Raw genomic sequence first — 23628 nt, 5'->3', positions numbered from 1 at the left:
GAAAATTTAATGCAAGTCTCTACTGAACATATGTGAATTGAGATTTTTTTCAGTGGCTTACACCCTCGCCAAATTTGAAAGAATTTTCATTGGGAGGCAAAAGGCTGACACTGCAAATTTCAAGCCCTTACTCCAAAGCACAGAGGCAGTAGTGTCTCAATAAAACAGTTAAGAATATTTTTAACATATGTGAAACAATCTCTTTTCCCCTAGTCCTGATCTTTGATGCAAGTAAACCATTTTAGCTGAAATTTTCAATAAAATAAAATAGCCCAAAGCAGACATCTCGCATGAAAATTTTCAACCCAAATCGGCAAAATCTGGCAAAATTATAAACTAGTGAAAACAGAGCATTATAATGGGAAGTGTCAGGCAACCTTAATTAATTATAGGCATCACTACCTGCACCACCTATAACTACTACAGTATTTGTTACAGAAAATAATCACTAGTACTTGGTGACTTACTTCACATTATAAACCTTATTTTCAATTTATAAAAAGCTAGGGTAAAGATTTAAGTAGAAGTTAAATCCATTTTTTTTAAATAAATGGACATTTTTAAGTTATGACACTATGTCTGATCAGGCTACTCTATAAAGATTTATAAAAGATTTTTCCAACGCTATTCTAACAACTTTGCAATATTCAGATACAAACAGATAGATGAAGTAATAAACCCACATTTGCAATTTTATCTACATGCATTTTTGTGATTTATTAAGCAAATCAGACATCCAGAGAGAACTTTAAAAAGATAAATAATAAAATCTCCCTGTCTTTTGGGAGAAGGCGGGTGGGGGAGGGGTGGATTTAAAGACTTCAAGGTAAAAGAGAATCCATTGTTCCAATGGTCAATTACCCTCACTGTTAAAATTATGTATCTTAATTCTACTCTGGATTTGTCTATCTTCAGCTTTGAGCCACTGGCTCATTATGCCTCGGTCCATGAATTTTCTCCAGTGAAGCAGCCCTAAGCGTATAAATAATTACTAAGGAAAAAAATTTTAAATACATGAAGAACTAAAGCCTCCACACTACGAACACTTGTGCATGGGCTTAAATTTAAGTTCATGAGTAGTCCCACTGAAGTTAATTTGAATATGAATGTGTATTTACTGTATCAATGCCTTAGGTAGTTCTTTTTTTAAATAAAATTTTACCTAGTAGCTTCTTTTTGTAAGCGACGCAGTCTTAAACTTCGAATAAAATCTGCATAGTATTCCTTATGTGCTTGCTTTTCCAGTTCTTCATAGTCAGTATAAGCAAAATCTGGATCCACATAATGATATCGGTCAGCTTTTGTAAAAATAGTCCTAAATATTTAGAGAGAAATGTAGCTTCATTATATAGATTAATGATTTAGGGTTTTCTTAGACTTGGAAAATATTACTGATTTTGTTACATAAATAATTTATTGCAAACTCTCATTATGTTACAGGTGATTATTAGTATTTGACTGCAAAGACAATAAAAATAAAACATACAAGAATTAGTAGTTACACCTGCAGTGTCCCATGAGAAGCAACTCAGAAGAAATTTACTCGTACACACATTCTTCTGTCAAAACAGACATTGTTTATATATAGCAGTCTGAAAACATACTAAAGTGATGGATTGTGATCTACTTTTGAAATAAGTAATGAACTGTTAATACTACATCCTAGTTTCTTATTTAAATATTATAGTACTTGTATACTACATTACCTATATTTTTTATGTCGTTCACTGGGCCTAATGCTGGCTGAGCGATCATTAGGAAAGGCTATAAGTGCATCACTCTTACAGTCCCTATTTATCTGATGAGTATGCATCCGTGTTTGAGCTGATCGAAGCATTGCTACTGGTGCAAAATCAATATATCGCCCAATCTCAGCAGCTACCAATTGTCCGGTTGCATTGGTAATCATTGGTGTTATGCCTTAGGATTTAAATAAAACAAGTTACTTGCAATCAAGCTACCATTTTCAAATGGGAGGTACAAAGTAATATCTCAATTCAGAAAAAAATATACATTTCATAAGGTGTTATAATGAAATCACATCTACAAATGAGAGTTCTGACTTCTCACACCAATTTTACAAAGTGTATTTACATTATCTTCATTCAAGAGAAGAAATGATGGTATTGTGGAAAGGGATTAAGACTCAGACTTGTGTTCAATTCCTGCTCCTGGCACAAACTTTCCTGCATGAGCCAGAGCAAGTCATCTAGGCCTTTATTCAGCAAACCACTTAAACTTAAGCACTTGAATAGTCTCATTAAAATCTGTGGGATTACACATGTGTTTAAAATGCTTTGCTGAATTGGGGCCTGAATCTCTCTATTAGTTCCTCATGGTACTTAATTCCTAATATTTCCTCTCTCTCTCAAGCTTTATCACTCTTGTATATTCAGATTATAAAGATTTTGGGGCAATGATTCTCTCTTACTATGTATGAGCAACAAAAAGCAAAATGTAGCCCTGATGTCAGATGAGACCTCTAGGTCAGAGGTGGGCAAACTACGGCCTGTGAGCCACATCCTGCCCGCAGGGCACATCCGGCCCGCGGGACCCTCCTGCCCTGAGAGGCTGGCCCTCGGCCCCTCCCCTGCTGTTCCCTCTCCCCTACAGCCTCAGCTCGCCCCACTGCCGGCGCAATGCTCTGGGTGGCAGTGCTGTGGGCTCCTAGGGCAACGCCGCTGCAGAGCCTGGCCTGACCCGGTACTCTGTGCTGCGTGGCTGTAGTACCGCCAGCCACCGGTGCTCCAGGCAGCGGGGGGCATTGGATAGAGGGCAGGGGAGTTTGGAGTGGTGGTCAGGGGGCAGGGGTGTGGATAGGGGTCAGAGCGGTCAGAGGGTGGGGAACAGGGGGGTTGAATGGGGGCAGGAGTCCTGGGAAGGGCAGTCAGGAAGGGGAGGGTTGGATGGGGCTGCAGGGGGCAGTCAGGGGACAGGAAAAGGGGTGGCTGGATGGGGCAAGGGTCTGGGGGAGTAGTCAAGAAGGAGGGGGGTTGGATGGGGTGGCGGGGGCAATCAGTGGCGAGGGTTCTGGGGGTGGTCAGGGGACAGGGAGCGGGGGGGGCAGCCCCAAGCCACACACCCCCTCCCCTAACCAGCCCTCCATCCAATTTCCAAAACCCGATGCAGCCCTCAGGCCAAAAAGTTTGCCTGCCCCTGCCCTAGGTGCTTCCATAATACAACCAACAATACAGATTCTGAACTAGTGTAAGAGAAGAGAATCAGTACATTTATATATTCCACAGTTTCTCTTGATTTTACTAGTATATAGTTTGAAATTAATTTATTACTAATGTATATGGTCTGCTTTCCTATATTTTTCTAAATTAGAGAAACACAGCCAGGTAGTTAAATCCATAATGGAGAAGTTTTGTTTTTTTTAAAGTTCTGCATAACTATATTAATAGAAGTTTATCATATATAAAATTAATCCAGTTAAAATAGTTTGTTTGAATATAACCATTTCCTAACAGCATTCATAGGCATAAACAGGGAAGGAGGAGGGGGAATATGTTTTCTTCTATCCCAACTTTAAAACCCTACTGGAGATTTTTTTTTGGGGGGGGGGGCAGGGAAAAGTTCTCTCTTGAGAATGTAGGCTTGTTATTAGGCAGTCTCCCATTCTAATTTGTCAGATGACTCTCAAACTGGCCAAGTCTCATATTGCAGTACTTCCTGGGCGACCAAATGGAAATTTTTTTCCAGAAGTCCTGTCCTTATGCTATATGATTGACCAGAAACCTAAGGATTGGGGAAAGTAGTAAGAAACAGGAGCTAAAATGGGCAGCAAAGTACGCTCTCTGGACATGAAAGAAATGGATGTGTTTACACACATACAAAAAAATACATTTGAACCATCAAATCACATCTAAAATGAATAACCATTTAAACATACATCTGTAGCCCATGTCTTTTCTTTCATTGCCTGTCACTTTTAAGTTTACATCAATTGAAAACATAATAATCAATAAAGTGTATGGGCTTTAAAATAATTATTGGACTGTCCCATAGAACAAAACAATTCCTCCAAACCACAAGCCTGGTGGCTCATAATGAAGATAAGCCATGTAGCAAAACTTGAGGATTTAAGTGTCACAGCATCTTGGACACTAGCCAAGAACTGCGTTTCTGAAACTAACAGTCCTGGCCAAATCAACACTGTTGGGTAGGATCTCTTGTAAGATATTAGAAACAAGGACAAATAACCTAACTGGGAATATGAGGGAGTTGCTTTATGCTCTGGAATATCATTTTTGCTATGGATATCACAGATTCACAGGACTGGGGTAGTTGCAGGACAGTGATATAGGAAAAGATCAAAGAGCTGGGTGTGGTGTTGAAATCATGGGGTAATAGTAGCCTGAAAAAACATTAACACCTGTGGTATATATTGTCCCTCCTAACTTATTCTGCATGGTCCATGTCACTGTTTGGAATCCAAACACAGCAGCACTGTGCAAGTGCACGACTACCAGAAAATGATTATGTTTGATGTGAATGAAATGCAAAGAGTAAAGCAAACAGTATAAATGATAAACACTACTAATTTTTTTTAAATTTTCACTTTCACTAATCCAAGGTATTATCAGTTCACCACATAAAAGTGTATTTTATATATAAATATAAAACTTTCAACCTGACAGTGTTCCTTCTAGTAAATAACCATCTCCATGTACTTATTCTGGTAAACAGGCATTTTGGTCCAGATCCTCAAAGGTTTTTAAGGCACCTAACTCAGTGGGAGTTAGGTGGAGGGTATTAACAGATACATTACAATGAAAGATAAATTACCAGGATTGTTCAAGACAGTTAAATAAAAAATTACAGTACAATATTTCTTAATGTAAAACATAAGACTGCAAATCCTCAGGATCACATAAAGCAGCACAAAGTTAAACCCTGATTAGATAAATCATGTAAAAATTAAAAAAAAACACAATTACCATAGATATATTTTAATAAAGTGAGTATTCTTTCATCTTTCAAAGAAAAATGTTTTTTTAAAACAATGGCTAAAATATGAACGGACTCCATTCCTAACACCTGTTAAGAAGCATATTTCAAAAAATGAAAAACACTCAGAATTTTTTGTTTAGTAACATACCAGGGTTGATTTTAAACATAATTTTCTTGGTTTTTGGTTTGCATACACCAGTAAAACTTAAATGTATTTGATGAAAGGGTTTGATCTTCAAAGACTGTAAATTATCTTCCTCTGTCACTGAACCAAAAATATCTACGACTTGCTTCACTTTAAAGGTTCCTGCTTGACGTGGAACAAATGAAAACATCACATCCTAAAAAACAAAAAACAAAAAAAACAAAAAAAAAAAAAAACACATTGCTATGAAACATTTTATTAAAAATAAAGCAGAGATATTATGTAGACTCTTCTTGGTTAAAAATTAGTTACATCATGGTGATTTAAATTTATTTTAAAGGGTATTACTTTCTTTTTCATAGTACTAAATTATTACATGTAATTGAGCAAATTAAAAAATGTAGAACTGTTAAGCATTAACAGAATTTTATAAGCTCAATTCTGTAGAATAATATAGTAACATATCTTCACGGTGCCCTGAATGTATCTGTTCATAAAAGTTACTTACATATTTGTTCTAACTGTGCATGCCTTTGTGCTCCATAAAAGGAAAAGAAGCTAAAATATGTGATGTAATGGAACAGTTAAACCTAAGGCCTTATCCTGCAAAGATTTAGGTACATGAGCAATTTTACTTAAGTATCTGTGTCTTTGCAGGATGAAGGTCATAGTCACTACCAAATGTACTTTCCCATCCCTCCCCATTTGAAAATCGATAGTATTTGGTGCTTTGACAGTGTCCACTGAATGGTTTTATATTGACAAATTATGAACTTGGCTCATATAAAAGAAAATGTGGAACCTCTCCTTAAGTGAATTCACCACAAACAAAACAATTCACAGTTCTAACATTAACAATTGTAAACCATAATGGTGTCCTCATCTTTCCAACCAAGTATCTATTGACTGGGAAAAGATGAATATTTACATTACCTTTGTACATTTTTCTTTTACTTTCCCTTTTTCGGGACAAATATTAAAATGCGCTCTCTTTTGGAAGCTGAATGTTACTGGAAGCGACTCAGATTCATTTTTGAGAGTGCACAGAACCTCTGTGTGTTCACCCATGAAACAGTCCATAAAATTAACAACTGGTCCTGGACTGAAAGTTAACATGACAGGAAGCCCTGAACCTGTCAAAGCTAACTCCACATGATGAGGATGAGTCTCTGCACAAGAGAGTAAGAAACAAATATAAAATACGATATTGAATTAAAAAGACATGAAACAGTTTTAGACTCTTACAACCACAGAATATGTAAAATTAGGAAGTAACACGGCTTCTTTTCTAATACCGTGTTTCAGAATTTTAATATAATTGGCCACAAACTTAATGCAAGATGTACATGCTTATTTATATAGGCTAACACATCATCATTTAAAACCCTCTTGGTTATTAAAATTGGAAAAACACAATCATTTTGACCTAACCATAAACTTTGGTGATTTACAAATCTATTTGTTAAAGATTAGTTAAACACTAAATTCTTGCAGCCAAAAGGTGCATTCATGACAAATGATTCTAAATTTATTTTCCCTTTCCCCTCCACTTCCAAGTTAGAATCTTAAAAGTCAAGGCTGCCCTTTTCCTCACTATTTGAAGCATTCAGCACAGTTCTCTTAATGTACATGTGCAGGTCCCCACAACACATATACAGGTCCCCTTTAACATTACTAATCGGACATGGAAAAAGTAAAAAGGTTCAAAGTTATCCACATGTAAACTATATATTTCTAATAACATACCTTTGATTGGTATGCTGTCACCATTCAGAGCCTGCAGAAAGCCATCTTTACTTCCTACAGCCTCAAACCTCAAAAACAGTGCATAATCTTGTCTTGGTGGAAATTCAGTAAGTCCAATGTCTCTTTTAAATTGCCTGTAAAATTCACAATCTTTAAATACCCATACACATTATTAATCAATCGTAATTTTTCATCAGTTCATTTGATTTCTACAATCCTGTTACAGCTCAGACAAATGAGACTTTAAAATTGAACACAGTACTGAAACAGACAGGACTACTCAGATATAGTAGTCTGCAGCTCCCACGTCCCAAAAGCAGCAGAGGGTATAGCCACATTAGCTCTAATGACATACATATACAAGTATACAAAGAGGCCCTGTAGCTGCCCTATATAAACCTGGTGATGGTGATGTTTCTGCTCTTTCAGACCACCAAGCTGACATTATTCTAGTGACATTCAAGTTAAAGGAAGGTACCAAACTTGAAAACAGTGGGAGTCTCACAACCATTTCTGCATATTCAACGGGAAGGGGGAGGGGTAGAAGAGGGGGAAATCAGTTCCTCTTGAGAATTTAATACTCCTCTTGTTGCCCAGAAACATGAAAAAAAATGTTATCCAACTTTCTGGTTGCTGAAGCAAATCGTAGTGAATTATTAACTACTTTACAGCTAGGTAGATCTTTTTTCTATTCTTGTCACTAGTGTCAGGATGAGACGTTACTATGGAACATGTACATACATGCTGGCATGCACAGACCAAGTGTGTAAAACACCAGATCATCAACTGCTGTAGTACGCTGCATCTGCAATGGGGAACTTAGCAGGAACTTGAAGGTGACGAACTATCCTAATTCAAAAGATTCCCCCCCCCACACACACACACACACATAATTTTTCATCCAGGAAATGTGCTTATAACTGATGTAACTTAGCTGTCAAAGCCTCTCAGCAAAACTTTTAGCCAGCAAGAAGAGTTTAAAAATTATTTTTGAAATAAACTTCCTTGACTGGATTGATCTGCTATTACTTTGGAGGATGAACGAAAAGGAAATATGTAGATTTAATCTGGGGAAAATGTATACATCTTTGTTTATCAAACAAAAATGTATTATTTTATTAATTTTCTTTTAACTCTGTAAAATAAATTAGAAACCTAATTTCTTATATAAAAACTGTCCATAAGCAGTAAACTAGCATTGATCTGTGCACATTGAGAGGAAATAATTTGAGACATCGGGGTTAATTTAATACATCTAACACAGCTGCAAATAGATTTGCCTACACTTATTAATTATATCTTTTATTGTGTTAACCTCTTAAGGTTGCACTTTATACTTACTTTGGACTAAAGCATAGTGTAACCACAGTTTTCTGATAAGGTAGCAAGGTTCCTTGGTTGGGAATGCAGGAGATCAAAGTTGAAATATCTAGTTCTTTGGTTCTATTTATGAAGTTCAATTCTTGTAAAACAGCATCAGTACTCTTCTGAAGATGTGTGCCCTGTAAGACAACACCAAGATGTGAAATATAGTTATGTCAATTTCCCCTTTTAGTGTGGATCTTTCATACAGCAACAAGAGACAGAAGCAAAAAGGGTTTAAGAAGTAGGAAAATATAACACTACCACCTATCTCTCAATTTATACTGTAAAACCCACTAACATTAGCAGAGGGATATGAAATTGACTCTTTTTTAAAGAAAGTTGACTTGATTTCTTGCTGGTATGAACACTTTACTCTCAATGAAACCTATAATGATATAGTCCTGCTGTTGGACAGATCTTTCAGCAACTGTACTGACTGAAAGAAGAGCAGGTAAGGGACACTAATAGAGGAAGGCTGTAAAAAAAGAGAGAGAAAATGAAAAGCAGTCATTGAAACATCTTTGCACTGAAATTTTAAAAAATTCAACATTGTTTCCTTACCATCTCTCCTCCAACAGCATCATCCTCCAGCACTGCCACCCAGTTCATGGTCTCTGGGCTTTTATTGTACAGAACCACTTGTTCAGTATTTGAAGTTCCAAAATAGACAGATCCAAAATGAATACATTCTAGTGTGTCTGCATGAGACAGACCTAATAATTCAAGAACTTGTTCAACTACATGAGCTTCTATCCTTAAGTTTGTGATACCACGACCTTGCAATTCTACTCTGTTGGAAAGAGTAACAGAGAAAAAATGAGATGTACACATCTAAAATTCATACAAGAATGATTTATGAATTTTATTGGAGCTTTAGTTTGTTTACTATATGCCTTTGATTTAGTCAACTATAACAGAGAATTTAAACTAATCACACTAGCACAAAAACAAACACATTCTACAGTACGAAGAGATTATGCACGATTATAAATTGTGTTCTCTGAGTGTGTTGTCTCTGCAGAATCATGGTGGAAAAAAATCACACATGGGGTACTGGGGGTTTTTTGAGCAGTACCAGCAGTTGGGAGGTGGGTGGCAACCATATCCTTGGAGCCTTAGATTCCACTCACTTCAGAGTGGTAGCCGTGTTAGTCTGTATCAGCAAAAAGAACGAGGAGTACTTGTGGCACCTTAGAGACTAACAAATTTATTTGGGCATAAACTTTCATAGGCTAAAACCCACTTCATCTGAGCATATAAAAACCTAGCTCAGTCTAAAAATCTCTCAATTCCCTGTAATAGAGAAGCCAGACTCCCCTGTTGCTGGATCTGAAGATTTTAAACCCTTCAGTAATTGAACCATGATACCAGACACCTCTGTGTTCTTGGGGAATCAGGGTGCAGTATCCAGCCTGACTCATGAAAGACACCCCACCCCTCAGCCTCTGCTTAAACCACAACCCATCAGAGGAAAAAAACTTGCAGAGAGTAGTGAAGGGCGTTGGGAGACACACCTAGAACCCTCCTGACAAGGGTGACAAGATTAAGACATCTCCATTAGCTTATAGAATGGAGAGTAGAGACGACTCCCCTAGCCTCATCTGCATGAAAGATGGGACAGAAAAACATCTGAATTTACATACAGAATGGAGAAAGAGAACCACATTGAATTCTGGGACCAGAAAATGCAGGGGGCACTGCATCATGGGAATCTCTGCTCCAGATGCTAATGAACCTATGTCTGCACACGCCCAGCTCAGCAATTATCAGACCAATTCTAGTAATGAATCCTTAATTGATATCCAAACAGTGAAGCCGCCTAATTGCATTGTGAGCTCCCTGGAAGAAACCACCACCCATAGCCAAGAGTGATCAGCTCCTTTTGTCTAGTCTAAAGAAAATCCTTGAGTTATCAGCCTTACCTATAAACAAATCTATTGTTCTCCCTTGAACAACTGTATTTTCTCTACAAAAGATCCCTACTCACCCTCCAGTCAGTGTTCTGATGCTTAGATCCAAACTCTGCATCAGTTCCACTGGGACTCCATACTCTCCTGACTGATCGTGCTGGGGACTCTGCCTGCCTCCTGCCCTCAGGACCCTTGGCTACCAGCATCATCTGTGAACTCTGACCAGTTCAAGCTTCAGGGAGCAGTGAGATCCCCTTCTCTCTCCTTTTCATTTTTCCTTTCTACCTCAGGTATTAACCTTTAATAATGTATGTTATGTTGGTTTAGCCCTCCCTGTGTAGTTATCATTAGTATTCAATAAATAACTTGTATGGTTAAGCTGGTTGCTTCTCTCTCCCTTGCTGAACCTTATTCTTTTGTGTTTTTAGCTTCCCCCATTTACTCTGCAGCAACGCTTCTTTTACCTAAGCTAAAGATCCTTGCAGCACCCAGAATACTGTGGGGTTTGCTCATCAAGTAGGTTACTGCCAGTACAATTGTGCTGTGAAAGTGGGGATAGGGACGTGCTGAATCTGGGACACATAAGGGTAACAGCTTAAAAGTGCTGCTTGACCCAGTCCATGGAGCCCAGGGGCATATAAGGAGACTCAGCCTGAAAGTGCTGCTTCATCCAGCCCAGTGAGTCCAGGGACATATAAGGGGTCAGCTTGACAGTGCTGATTGACCCGGTCCGCTCAGACTTGCTCTGTTACTGTATGTGTGGGTGGGTGTGTGCTCATCCGGTTTTGGAGCTGGAGAAACCCAGCCCTAGGGAACCTAGGTCCTGCAGGATAGCTCCATTGGGAGGGGACTTGCAGAAGGGAGAAGTAGAGCTCCATATGAAAACACACGTGACACAAGCAGTACATTGATAGAATTACAGAATCCCGTTCCCCAGAAAAATGACCCAAATAAATGAGCACTCCTCAAAGTAATGGGCAAATCTGGTAACAACCATCTTAGATGGATCATCTCTAGGAGTCCTCTGCTTTTGACATCCTTTAACAGGATAGGACTTGTCAGATGATCCTGGCTTCAGTGCCAAGGAATGTGATAAACTGATTTACTTGGGTCAGAAAACTGCCTCCTCAAGAGAGCTTATCCTGGACTTTTGAACTAACAGAAGAATTTATAATCAATTGCTCCTGTCCTTCAAGCTCTTGAAGAGAAAAGGCTTTGCGTGTTGTATAACCCTTCAAAGCACTGGAGAAGCGTCATGCTTATTTTTCTGAATAAATGCAGCACTATTTGTCCCAGGTCCACTTGGTAGGTAAGATCCACAACTTGAAGTCAGAAAAAACAAAGAAAAAAAATTTTTTTTGGCTAATTAGATTCTTTGTACTAATCAAGTCCTAAATTTAAATAACTTTTTAAAACTCTTTACAAAAGGAAAGAGCTATTATGGTTGCATTTAAAAATATTTGTATTTTGAAAGAGTCTACTGATCTGAGAGAGACCTGGTGTACTTGAAGTGGGAATACCAATGGAACCTGTAAGGTCTCTCAAACCTATAAAAGGCTTTTTTTTTTAAATACACTCTGTAACTATTCCACCAAAAGAGAAAGGACAAGGTTCCCCAAATCACATCAACTGCCAGAGAGACAGGAACTAACAGTGCAAGAGTATGCACATCCTTGGTCAGAAGAATGTGGAGCTTAAGAGACATGTATCCAATCCACTGCCTGTCAATACTATTTTAGAGTTGCCAGGCACACAATTCCTACAGCATTGCTCTACAGAGCCAATGTCATCAGCAAAACTATTTAATGAAGTAAAGCTTTGGACAATTGCAGGCCAGCAACTGATGTCTGGTAACTTAACTTCTTCTTGTCACACTGTGGTTCCAGTTATTCAGTATCTGGATAAATATAGCAGTATTGAAGAGATTTTAGAAATATAGGATATTAAAAAAAATCATCCAAAACAAGCAGACTTTATGCAGTCACATTCTGCACTTACTTTGCCACTTCCCTAATGACTCTGGGTATATCTGTACAGATATTCACTTTAACCAACTGTAATGTTTTGGATTCCACCACTCCACTGGTAGGTACTATGTTAACAGGGACACTTCCGTTGTAGTCTATTTTAAACGCACCTAAGAAAAATATAATATTATATGTTACATATGACATTTAAATGGAAGATTATCTAGCATTCAACACTTAGACTAAACTAAAAAACACAGTAAAAAGTTTCATAAATAGTACGTAAAATAAAGTAACTCAAAAATAAAATTATGGTATCGTAACACGTATATTGCAAAAAATCCTAATCTAACATTTAAGATTTGTGTTTTTCTGGCTTTCCTCAAAACATCAGATACCCATATACAATGCCACTATGCAAAGTTATTATTGTAATAGACAATGTAATTATATTCAGAACCCAACTGATTGTAATCATAAAACAGTTGCTAGTAACACTTTGCATGTCTGGCAAATTTGAGACATAGCTTTATGTAACTGTAGTAGTCAAATGTTTAAGAGCTTAACCAAAGAGAAGTCTATTGTCCCCTTCCGTGCAATTGACAACTGTGTATGTATGCAGTGTAGTACACCACAAATGAGAAAAATCTAAGCACAAGTGTAGGATATTTTTTTTAAATTAACAAACAATTTGAACAATAGAATAGTTAAATGGATGTATTCCACATGTGTCAGCATATTACCTGCTGACAACCAAGAGGTATCAATAAACTATTAAAACTGCTGTTATATAAAGCCAGGTACTACAGTTACCACAAGAGCTTCCACATCAAATGGTCTAGATAGTACATAGTCCTGCCGTGAGTGCAGGGAACTGGATGAGATGACCTCTTGAGATTCGTTCCAGTCCTGTGATTCTACAATTCTGTGATTTTTAACAAGATGCAGAAACAAAATAAAGCTTGAGTACTCAAGTTTTATGTTGATTAACAGCATGGAGTCAGGACACATGTAACCTACTCCCTCATTCAGAGGCCAAGATGCAGTCCCTCTCCCGCTGACAGAACTCCAGTGTCTGGATACTGCCCCTCAACATTACTTGCAGGGAGTATAAAGTCCACTGGGCCCACATAATCATGGATTCAGCGGTCCATCCCCTATCAGCCCTCAATACTATCCTTTGCATGGGAATATACAAAGCCACCTCCATATGCATCAGCAGCCCATTCTGCATCATAGGGCTTAAATGGTGAAGAAGGCTATATAGGGTTCTTCTGCACCAGGCTCAACTTCACTCCAGGTGAATTATACATATGCTTATGACAGGTAAAGGATCAGTACTTCTCATACAACTACTTCTGTTCTAGGAGATAAATTATTATTTATTAGTAATAGCCAGTTTCAAAAACTGCACGTTACACATCAAGTTCCAACCTCGTAGAAGAAATAAAAATATATATATATATGAAATCTGTGTACACTCAAAGTGTCCGGTGAAGAGCTGCTAGCACTAAACATTCTACTTAGTAATGATGCTAACAGGAAAGGAAGACACTAACATCTCCCCTAAAGAGTATTTGTCAACATTGTAGTGAGAAGTACAAAGGAAAGGCTATTTACCCCTAACTGGAAGTTACCTCAGCCAAATTATTTATATATTTAAAAAACAGGTAAGCAATTTACAGCAGTGGCAGATTTCCCAGTTTAGAAGATTAAACTGCTGTAGACACATCTCTACAAAAACAGAACCAAATACAAATTTCAGTAGACACTTAGAACAAGTTGAATATGCCTATCACAAAATATTTTTGTTATATAACAAACTGCTTTGTATAATAGAAGATTTATACTATTCCATGGATCACCACTGACTTTTCTCAGAGTTGAGTATTAGATTCTAGGGAAAACAGAAGATTATAACGGAAACTTTTCACAAAGTAAACAGTATATACAAATATTTTTGTTCTCGTTGTTAATACCATATATCCATTTTTTTTATAATATATATAAAATATACATACACACACACACACACAGCTGGCTCTACAGTTTTCACCGCCCCAAGCAGCGTGCTGAATTGCCACTGTGGACAGCGGGGGCAGTCCGTGTGCCCTTAGGGCAGCAGGCACGTTTCCCCGGTAGCATCTATGTTTAGCTGAAGCCACCACGGACAGCTAAACATAGCCCACGTCCAGACTACAGCCTAAAATCGATGTGCTTAAAATCGATTTTATAAAGCAGGTTTTATAAAATCGATTTTGTGCATCCACACTAGAGGTACTTACATCGATGTTGAGCATCCATTTTCCCTGGCGTCCATCTTTTGCTTGAGCGTTGCACTCTGGGTACCTATCCCACAGTTCCTGCACGGGTCCCTGCCCTTTGGAATTATGGGTTACTAGCCCAGTGCATGATGGGATCAAAGTCCCCGTCCTGGGTGGTTCTTGGTACAGCTTCACCCCCCCCCTTCCTGTAAACGGCACACAGTCAGTTCGCGCTGTTTTTACTGGCTGCAGTGAGGGAAACGCCATTTTGCAGCAAGCATGGATCCAGGTCTGCTCTTGTCCTTGATAGCGAATACTGTAAATAATTCACGCATTCTCGTTCTATCACTGCTGACCCATGATGCAGAAATGCAAGAGAGAATGCCTGAATGCGGGGACGACAGCGATGACGAACTGGAGAACGAGTTTTCTGACACCCCGGGCCCCTGCACGTTGGAGCTCCTGACGGTTATGGGTGAGGTTCTACCCATTCCGTGCCGCTTTTGGGCACGGGAAACAAGCACTGACTGGTGGGACCGCATAGTCCTGCAGGTGTGGGACGATTCGCAGTGGCTGCGGAACTTTCGCATGCGTAAGAGCACTTTCTTTGAACTTTGTGACTCGCTTTCTCCTGTCCTGAAGCGGCATAATACCAGGATGAGACCAGCCCTCACAGTGGAAAAGCGAGTGGCAATAGCCATATGGAAGCTTGCAACGCCAGACAGCTACCGGTCAGTCGGTAATCAATTTGGAGTGGGCAAATCTACTGTGGGGGCTGCTGTGCTGGAAGTATCCAAAGCAATCATTAAGCTGCTGCTTCGAAAGGTTGTGACTCTGGGAAACGTGCAGGCCATTGTGGATGGCTTTGCTGCAATGGGATTCCCTAACTGTGGGGGGGCCATAGATGGAACCCATATCCCTATTTTGGCACCGGAACACCAGGGTGCCCACTACATAAACCGCAAGGGGTACTTTTCGATGGTTCTGCAAGCCCTGGTGGATCACAAGGGACGTTTCACCAACATCCACGTGGGATGGCCAGGAAGGGTTCACGACGCACGTGTCTTCAGGAGCACTACACTGTTTAAACGGCTGCAGCAAGGGACCTACTTCCCTGACCAGAGAATAACAGTTGGAGATGTCCAAATGCCTATAGTTATTCTTGGGGACCCAGCCTACCCCTTGATGCCCTGGCTAATGAAGCCATACACAGGCAGCCTTGACAGTGCTCAGGAGTTGTTTAATTACAGGCTGAGCAAGTGCAGAATGGTGGTAGAATGTGCATTTGGCAGGCTTAAGGCGAGATGGCGAACGCTTCTTACTCGCTCAGATCTTAGCCAAACCAATATCCCCTTTGTCATTGCTGCTTGCTGTGTGCTCCACAATCTCTGTGAGAGCAAGGGGGAGGCCTTTATAGCGGGGTGGGAGACTGAGGTAAACCACCTGGCCGCTGATTATGCGCAGCCAGACACCAGGGCAATTAGAAGATCTCACCAGGATGCTGTGCGCATCAGAGAAGCACTGAAAAGTAGCTTCCTCGTGGGCCAGGGTACAGTTTGAATGCTGATTTTCCTTTCAATTGATTGCTGCCCTCCCCGTCTATGCGGTGTTGCTGCTGCAAGATACTTTGCCTGCAGCATTCCTCAATTGCTTGCTTAGGTTACTTGCGAGAGCTGTCCATTGGAAAACATATAATTCTGTATTTCCCAATTATTACCTACCTCCACCATTAGCTGCTTCCGTCTGCTGCTAGGCACTGTACCTGCAACCTTCCTTAACTGCTTTTTTATTGAAAATAAAGTTACTACTATTTGTTACAAGAATTGTGTTCTTTATTTAAAATCAGACCCTTTCATCAATCAAGCATCATGCTTGTTGTTACAATACTGTGCATGAAATTTCATAACTCAGCGTTCTATGGGGGATGGAGCGAGGGAGGTTTGGAGGAAGGGGGAGGGAGGTTTGAAAGAAGAAAGTGCATCAGAGAAGACAGAACAAGAATTCTCATGGACCAGGTTACGGTATGGCTGCTTTCTTTGTTTTCCCTTTATTACCCATATCCCCAATTGTCAAATCCTGATGCTGATAACTAGCTTCCGTGCAGCTTTCCAAAGCTGCTTGCTTTACTTCATTACCAAACTACAGTCACACTGCCTTAATAGCATGACCTGAGAGTAAAAATAGGCAAAGGTGCCATGGGAGAAGTTTGGATCATTAGAGGAGGGAAAAAACAGGACACAAAGGGCTTTTCAATTTAATGAAAGCCTTCTGGTTGGAGTGTCCGCAGCGGTGGAGGGGGCTGGTGCAGAGAGCCTTCCCCCACGCGTTCTTACACGCCTGGTTCTGGAAGGTGTGGGACAGGGTGAGTACTGAGGGAGGTTATACACGGGCTGTAGGGGCATTCTGAAACCACGGAGCTCTTGCAGCATATCGCGGAGGATGTCAGTCTGATCACGAAGAAGATCCAGAGTTGCTGCTCGCCAGCGCTGATCTTATAGACTCATAGACTCATAGACTCATAGGTCAGAAGGGACCAATCTGATCATCTAGTCTGACCTCCTGCACAAGGCAGGCCACAGAACCCCACCCATCCAATTTTATACAACCCCTATCCCAGGATTGAGTTTTTGAAATCCTCAAAAATGGTTTGAAGACCTCAAGCTGCAGAGACACCACCAGCAAGCGACCCGTGCCCCACGCTGCAGGGGAAGGCGAAAAACCTCCAGGGCACCTGCCAATCTGCCCTGGAGGAAAATTCCTTCCCGACCCCAAATATGGCGATCAGCTAAACCCTGAGCATGTGGGCAAGAGTCACCAGCCAGCACCCAAGAAGGAGTTCTCCGCAGCAACTCAGTACCCATCGCATGCAACATCTCCCCGCAGACCATTGAGCAGACCTGTCTGGTGGTAATTCAAGATCAATTGCCCAAATTAACGATCCTATCATAACATCCCCTCCATATACTTATCAAGCTTTGTCTTAAAGCCAGGAAAGTCTTTTGCCCCTACTACTTCCCTCGGAAGGCTATTCCAGAACTTCACTCCCCTAATGGTCAGAAACCTTCGTCTAATTTCAAGCCTAAACTTCCTAATATCCAGTTTATACCCATTCGTCCTCGTGGTTACATTAGTACTAAACTTAAATAATTCCTCTCCCTCCCTAACGTTAACCCCCTTGATATATTTATATAGGGCGAGCATATCCCCCCTCAGCCTTCTTTTGGCCAGGCTAAACAAGCCAAGCTCTTTGAGTCTCCTTTCATAAGGCAGTTTTTCCATTCCTCGGATCATCCTCGTAGCCCGTCTCTGAACCTGTTCCAGTTTGAATTCATCCTTCTTGAACATGGGACACCAGAACTGCACACAGTATTCCAGATGGGGTCTCACCAACGCCGTATACAACGGTACTAACACCTCCTTATCCTTGCAGGAAATACCCCGCCTGATGCATCCCAAAATCGCATTTGCTTTTTTAACAGCCGTATCACATTGGCGACTCATAGTCATCCTGCTATCAACCAGTACCCCAAGGTCCTTCTCTTCTTCCGTCGCTTCCAACTGATGCGCCCCCAACGTATATCCAAAATTCTTATTATTAGTTCCTAAATGCATGACCTTGCACTTCTCACTATTGTATTTCATCCTATTTCTATTACTCCAGTTTACAAGGTGGTTCAGATCTTCTTGAATAGCATCCCTGTCCTTCTCCGTGTTAGCAATACCCCCCAGCTTCGTGTCATCCGCGAACTTTATTAGCACATTCCCGCTCTTTGTGCCAAGGTCAGTAATAAAAAGGTTAAATAAGATCGGTCCCAAAACCGATCCTTGAGGGACTCCACTGGTGACCTCCTTCCAGTCCGACAGTTCACCTTTCAATACGACCCTCTGGAGTCTCCCCTTTAACCAGTTCCTTATCCACCTTACAACTTTCATATTCACTCCCAGCTTTTCCAATTTAACTAACAGCTCCCCGTGCGGAACCGTGTCGAACGCCTTACTGAAATCTAGGTAAATTATATCTACCGCATTTCCTTTATCTAAGTAATCCGTCACCTTCTCAAAGAAGGAGATCAGATTGGTTTGGCACGATCTACCTTTAGTAAATCCGTGTTGCAATTTGTCACAATTACCATTGACCTCTATGTCCTTAACTACTTTCTCTCTTAAAATTTTTTCCAAGACCTTACATACTACAGACGTCAAGCTAACAGGCCTATAATTACCCGGATCACTCTTTTTTCCTTTCTTAAAAATAGGAACTACATTAGCAATCCTCCAGTCATACGGCACAACCCCCGAGATTATCGATTGCTTAAAAATTCTCGCTAACGGGCTCGCAATTTCACGCGCCAGTTCCTTTAATATCCTCGGGTGGAGATTGTCCGGGCCCTCCGACTTCGACCCATCGAGCTGTTCAAGTACGGCCTCTACCTCAGTTGCAGTAATATCCACTTCCATATCCACATTCCCGTTTATCATCCCTCCATCATCGCAAGGTTCCTCACTAGTCTTATTAAAAACCGAGGCAAAGTACTTGTTTAGATGTTGGGCCATGCCTAGGTTATCCTTAACCTCCATTCCATCCTCAGTGTATAGCGGCCCCACTTCTTCTTTCTTTGTTTTCTTCTTATTTATGTGGCTGTAGAACCTTTTACTATTGGTTTTGATTCCCTTTGCAAGTTCCAGTTCAATGCGGCTTTTAGCCTTCCTCACCTTATCCCTACATGTTCTGACCTCAGCAAGGTAGCTTTCTTTACTGATCCTGCCTTCCTTCCACTCCCTGTAAGCTTTCCGCTTTTGTCTAATCCCCTCTCTGAGTTGCTTGCTCATCCAGTTTGGCCTGCAACTCCCGCCCATGGTTCTTTTCCCCTTTCTCGGGATGCAGGCTTCCGACAGTCTCCGCAGCTGCGACTTAAAGTAATTCCAGGCCTCCTCCACATTTAAATCCACTAATTCCTCCGTCCAATCCACTTCCCTAACTAATTTCCTTAACTCTTTAAAATTAGCCCTCGAGAAGTCAAAAACCCTAATCTTCCTGCCACCTGACATCATTTTTGGCATCCCTCCTGTCTTCGCGTTGGTCCCTCCTGTCTTCGCGTTGACTGGCAGCCTCCCTGTACTTTGCGACCAATTGTTTCCAGTCCCCCTGCTGAGCTCTCTCTGTACGGGTTACTGCCATAATTTCAGTGAACATGTCCTCACGCGTCCTCCTTTTCCTCAGTCTTCTTATGATACCCCCCCCCCACATAGAGGAGAAGCGAGAGGGAGGCTGGAGAAATGTGCAGCTGTGTGTGGGGGAGTGGGGATTGGAAAGAGTGATAAAAGAATCATAAGAGACACATTTCACACAACAATGCATACAGTCTTTCTCCTCACTGACCTGTGCCTGTTACCGAACCTTGAACATGTTACTTTACCACAAGGTCGCCTTAGGATTCCTTTAATACTTATTGCTTGTGGCTGAGGACAGAGATTTCTGCTCAGACGCAGGTCAGGGGAGCACACAGACCGTGTCCGGAGAAAATGGTAAGTTAATAATGGCTAGTAATCCCTGTAGTAGATTGTACTGGTAATCAAACTGGTCTCCTTCCCCGGTTTGCTCTCGCGTTCCCCGAACAAGCAGGTCTCCTTCCCTGCGGTTTGCTGGGTGGTTCGGGGAACGCGAGAGCAAACCGCGGCGAAGCTGGTCTCCTTCCCCGGTTTGCTCTCGCGTTCCCCGAACAAGCAGGTCTCCTTCCCTGCGGTTTGCTGGGTGGTTCGGGGAACGCGAGAGCAAACCGCGGCGAAGCTGGTCTCCTTCCCCGATTTGCTCTCGCGTTCCCCGAACAAGCAGGTCTCCTTCCCTGCGGTTTGCTGGGTGGTTCGGGGAACACGAGAGCAAACCGCGGCGAAGCTGGTCTCCTTCCCCGGTTTGCTCTCGCGTTCCCCGAACAAGCAGGATGAATCCGCCCTGTTACAATGGAGACTTTTCTAAAAACCACCTCATGGGTCACTGTTTTAGGAAAGGTTTTTAATCTACTTGGTCAGTGACTCTAAGTACAGGTAGTGATTTGAAGCACCCAGTAAAAAAGGCTTACATTAAACCGAAGCTTTTATTAAAAGAAATTACACTCACCAGAGGACGGTCCCTCAGCTTCATTTTCTGGAGTACTGCCTTGAAATGGCTGGCAGGGAACCTCAGTAAGGGTGAGGAAAAGATCCTGGCTGTTTGGGGGGATAAAATGCTCTGTGCTCTCTGCTGGAGCCTCCTCCTCTTGGTCCTCATCATACTGATCATCGCCATCAAATAAATCTTCCGTAGTGGCAGGAATCACGACGCTCACCTCTGAATCCACAGACAAGGGGGGGTTCGTCGTTGCGCTGTTCCCCAATATTGCGTTAAGCTCGTCGTAGAACCGGCATGTTTTGGGGGCAGAGCCTGACCTGCCCTTTGCTGCTTTGGTCTTCTGATATGCCTGTCTGAGCTCTTTCACTTTCACTCGGCACTGTAACGAGTCCCTGGTATGTCCCCTCTCCCGCATGGCATTAGAAATTTTTTCAAAGGTTTTCTCATTTCGTCTGCTCGAGCGCAGTTCTGAAAGCACTGACTCTTCTCCCCATACAGCTATCAGATCGAGTAACTCCTGTGTGCTCCATGCTGGAGCTCTTTTCCTATTTTCAGGAGACTGCATTCTACTCTCTGTTGCTGAGAGCTCCACGCTGTGCAAGCAGGAAATGGAATTTCAAAGTTCCCGGGGCTTTTCCTGTTTACCTGGCCAGCAGTAGAGTACCTTTACCTGTGTAGAGCGGCCACTAGAGCACTGTGGCATACGTCCCGGAGGCCATTAACTTCGATAAGTCCGTCCACACTATCAAAAAATCAATTTTAAGAAATCGATTTTGGGGTTACTCCTCTCGTTTAGATGGAGTTCCAAGATCGATTTTAGGGACCCTTAAAATCGATTTTATGCACTCTGTAGTGTGGACGGTTACAGCTTTAAATCGATTTAGAGCTCTTAAAATCGATTTAAAGCTCTAGTCTGGACCTGCCCATAGAAGCTGCTGCCGAATTGCAGCCACCACGGAAACACACCTGCTGCCCTAAGGGCACATGGACTGCCCCCGCTGTCCACAGTGGCAATTCAGCGCGCTGCTTGGGGGCAAAACAACAGGGACTGGTGCCCCTTGCAAACTGCCGCCCCAAGCACCCGCTTGGAATGCTGGTGCCGGCCCTGTATACACACACACACACACACACACACACACACACACACACACACACACACACACACACACACACACACACACACACACACCCCCCTAACATCTGGAATAAAAAGTGAAGACAAAAAATTCTAAAACTACTGAAGCGTGCAACAGTTTTGATACCTTATAGCAAAAAAGATTTTTTATAACACAAGCAAAATCTGAGCACTAGTGCTTAGTAGATGTTTGCATGTATGTGAACATGGCTGCCTCAAAAACCTCCTGCAGATGTATCAGAAGTTTTCAGCCACAGCAAGCTTCCCTCATATCAAACAGGATTTTGATGTGATCCTTGAGTTGTAGGCCTGCTAGCTTTTAAACAATGAGACCTGCAATTAAATAGCCATTCTCATATGGCTCTCTTGGCAACAACATTCCCTGTTATTTTTGTGTAAGACAAGAACAACAAACAAACAACAACAACAAAAACACAGGTGGATTTTAATCCATATTAGATAAACATCTATAGAAAATTTGACACTGCTACAAAGAACAGCTTCACCAGGATGGGCTTACAGGCTTGGGATAAAATAATGGTAGGATGATTAACTAAAGCTGAATTTTGAAGGAAGAAATTTGGAATGAATTTGGTATACACACTCATATCATCACTTTATCCTTAAAAAAAGGGAATATAAAAGTGGATCGTTCACTGGAGCCTGAAAGTTATTCATTTTATGAGCTAAAGTTACTGCCATAAAAAAATGACCTTCTACATAAGAAACTTGAGCTCACAGGTATCAAATGGCTCCAAAGGAGATTCCATCAGCTTAGTCAGGGTCACCTTAATATGCTTTAAACCAAGGAGTTTTTAGTGAGCATTTCCAAATGTATTAAGTCGCACATGACCAAGGGCCAGACAAAAATTATATACCTTAAGTTTGTTCCCTGAAACCCAGAATAGATGTCAAACGATTTCTGGAAGAAAATGCCTATAACCTTGACAAGTGAAAAAATGTAGTCAAATAATTTATATGTAGGATTGGAAGGATTAGATTTGTACGGGTAAATGTTGGTGAATGTCAATTTCACGGTGAACCCAAAAACAAAAAAAAATTTCCATCAATAATAAATAAAAATGTACAGATAGTCAAAGTAAGAAAAATGTTGCTTATTAGAGGTTGATAAGGACGTTTACTTTGTATATTTTAACATGTGATGCTGACAAATTTGTTTTAACAGTTATAAAGCTTTAACTTTTTGAATCTCAACTATTATTAAATTATCTGACACACACACCCAGACTTAGCCCCACGCAACTCCCTTAACTGTGAAAATTTAAACTGATAAAAGTTGAAAAAGCTTAAAAATAAATATCTATATTGTGTGTCCAAATTATAAAAATACATAAATAAAAATTCAGTTCTGCCAAGTCTATTTATATGGGATCACTTAAAAGATTCCATACAAGCCTTTTCATACCAGATCAGAATTTTCTCCTGAAGGGTACATACACTTAAGAAGGTTCCTTCCAAGAGGCTGAGGGACTTGAGACACCTGCTCAGAAACACCACACTTCTCAATTTGTGAGATCTCAAGAGCTATGCTGACCCGCTGAAAACCGTCTAGATGGAACAGACAGTTGCTCTACTTATTCTGTGATAACAGGCATGACCTGTCCCTCATCCTGGTGGATTTTGCCACTGCGATTCCTACCAAGTTTTAGAGCAACATGTCTTGCCAATGGGAAGGGACTGGGATCACCGACTTCGGTAAAGGTAATAAAAGCAGTTATATGTGAGCTATTCTGCCTAATGAAAGGAGATGGCATCCAGTGATTTCTAATGCAGTCTCTCAGGGCATGCCTATGCTACAACCTATGTTAGGCTGACTAACATCCGCCACAGTAATTACTGAGATGACTGATGTCTACACACTAACCTCCTTGGGTTAATAGTGCACATCCTCACCAGGAGTGCTTCCACTGACTGAAAAGGGGCAGTATGGAGGATTGAGAGGTACGACTCAGCTCTGCACAGATCTCAATAGGGAGCACAGCTGCCCCCCAGGCTTCTTGTCTCCCTGCTCCC

General features: G+C 41.1%; 1 protein-coding gene across 1 annotated transcript in view; it reads right to left on the bottom strand.

The window, feature by feature from the left end:
- Positions 1–23628, bottom strand: part of CFAP47 (cilia and flagella associated protein 47) — a 680893-nt gene that overhangs the window by 631875 nt on the left and 25390 nt on the right. The window contains exons 4-11 of the mRNA XM_050936444.1: positions 12121–12259; positions 8774–9002; positions 8189–8349; positions 6848–6981; positions 6035–6270; positions 5105–5297; positions 1707–1920; positions 1163–1315 (exon numbers count right to left, since the gene is read on the bottom strand). Of these exons, the coding sequence (XP_050792401.1) occupies positions 1163–1315; positions 1707–1920; positions 5105–5297; positions 6035–6270; positions 6848–6981; positions 8189–8349; positions 8774–9002; positions 12121–12259 (1459 nt within the window). The remainder of the gene's footprint in view (positions 1–1162; positions 1316–1706; positions 1921–5104; positions 5298–6034; positions 6271–6847; positions 6982–8188; positions 8350–8773; positions 9003–12120; positions 12260–23628) is intronic.

The sequence above is a fragment of the Gopherus flavomarginatus genome, chromosome 1 (assembly GCF_025201925.1).
Source record: "Gopherus flavomarginatus isolate rGopFla2 chromosome 1, rGopFla2.mat.asm, whole genome shotgun sequence".
Lineage (NCBI taxonomy): Eukaryota > Metazoa > Chordata > Testudines > Testudinidae > Gopherus > Gopherus flavomarginatus.
Note: the sequence above shows the minus strand (reverse complement) of the source record. Positions and strands in the feature narration are given on the sequence as shown.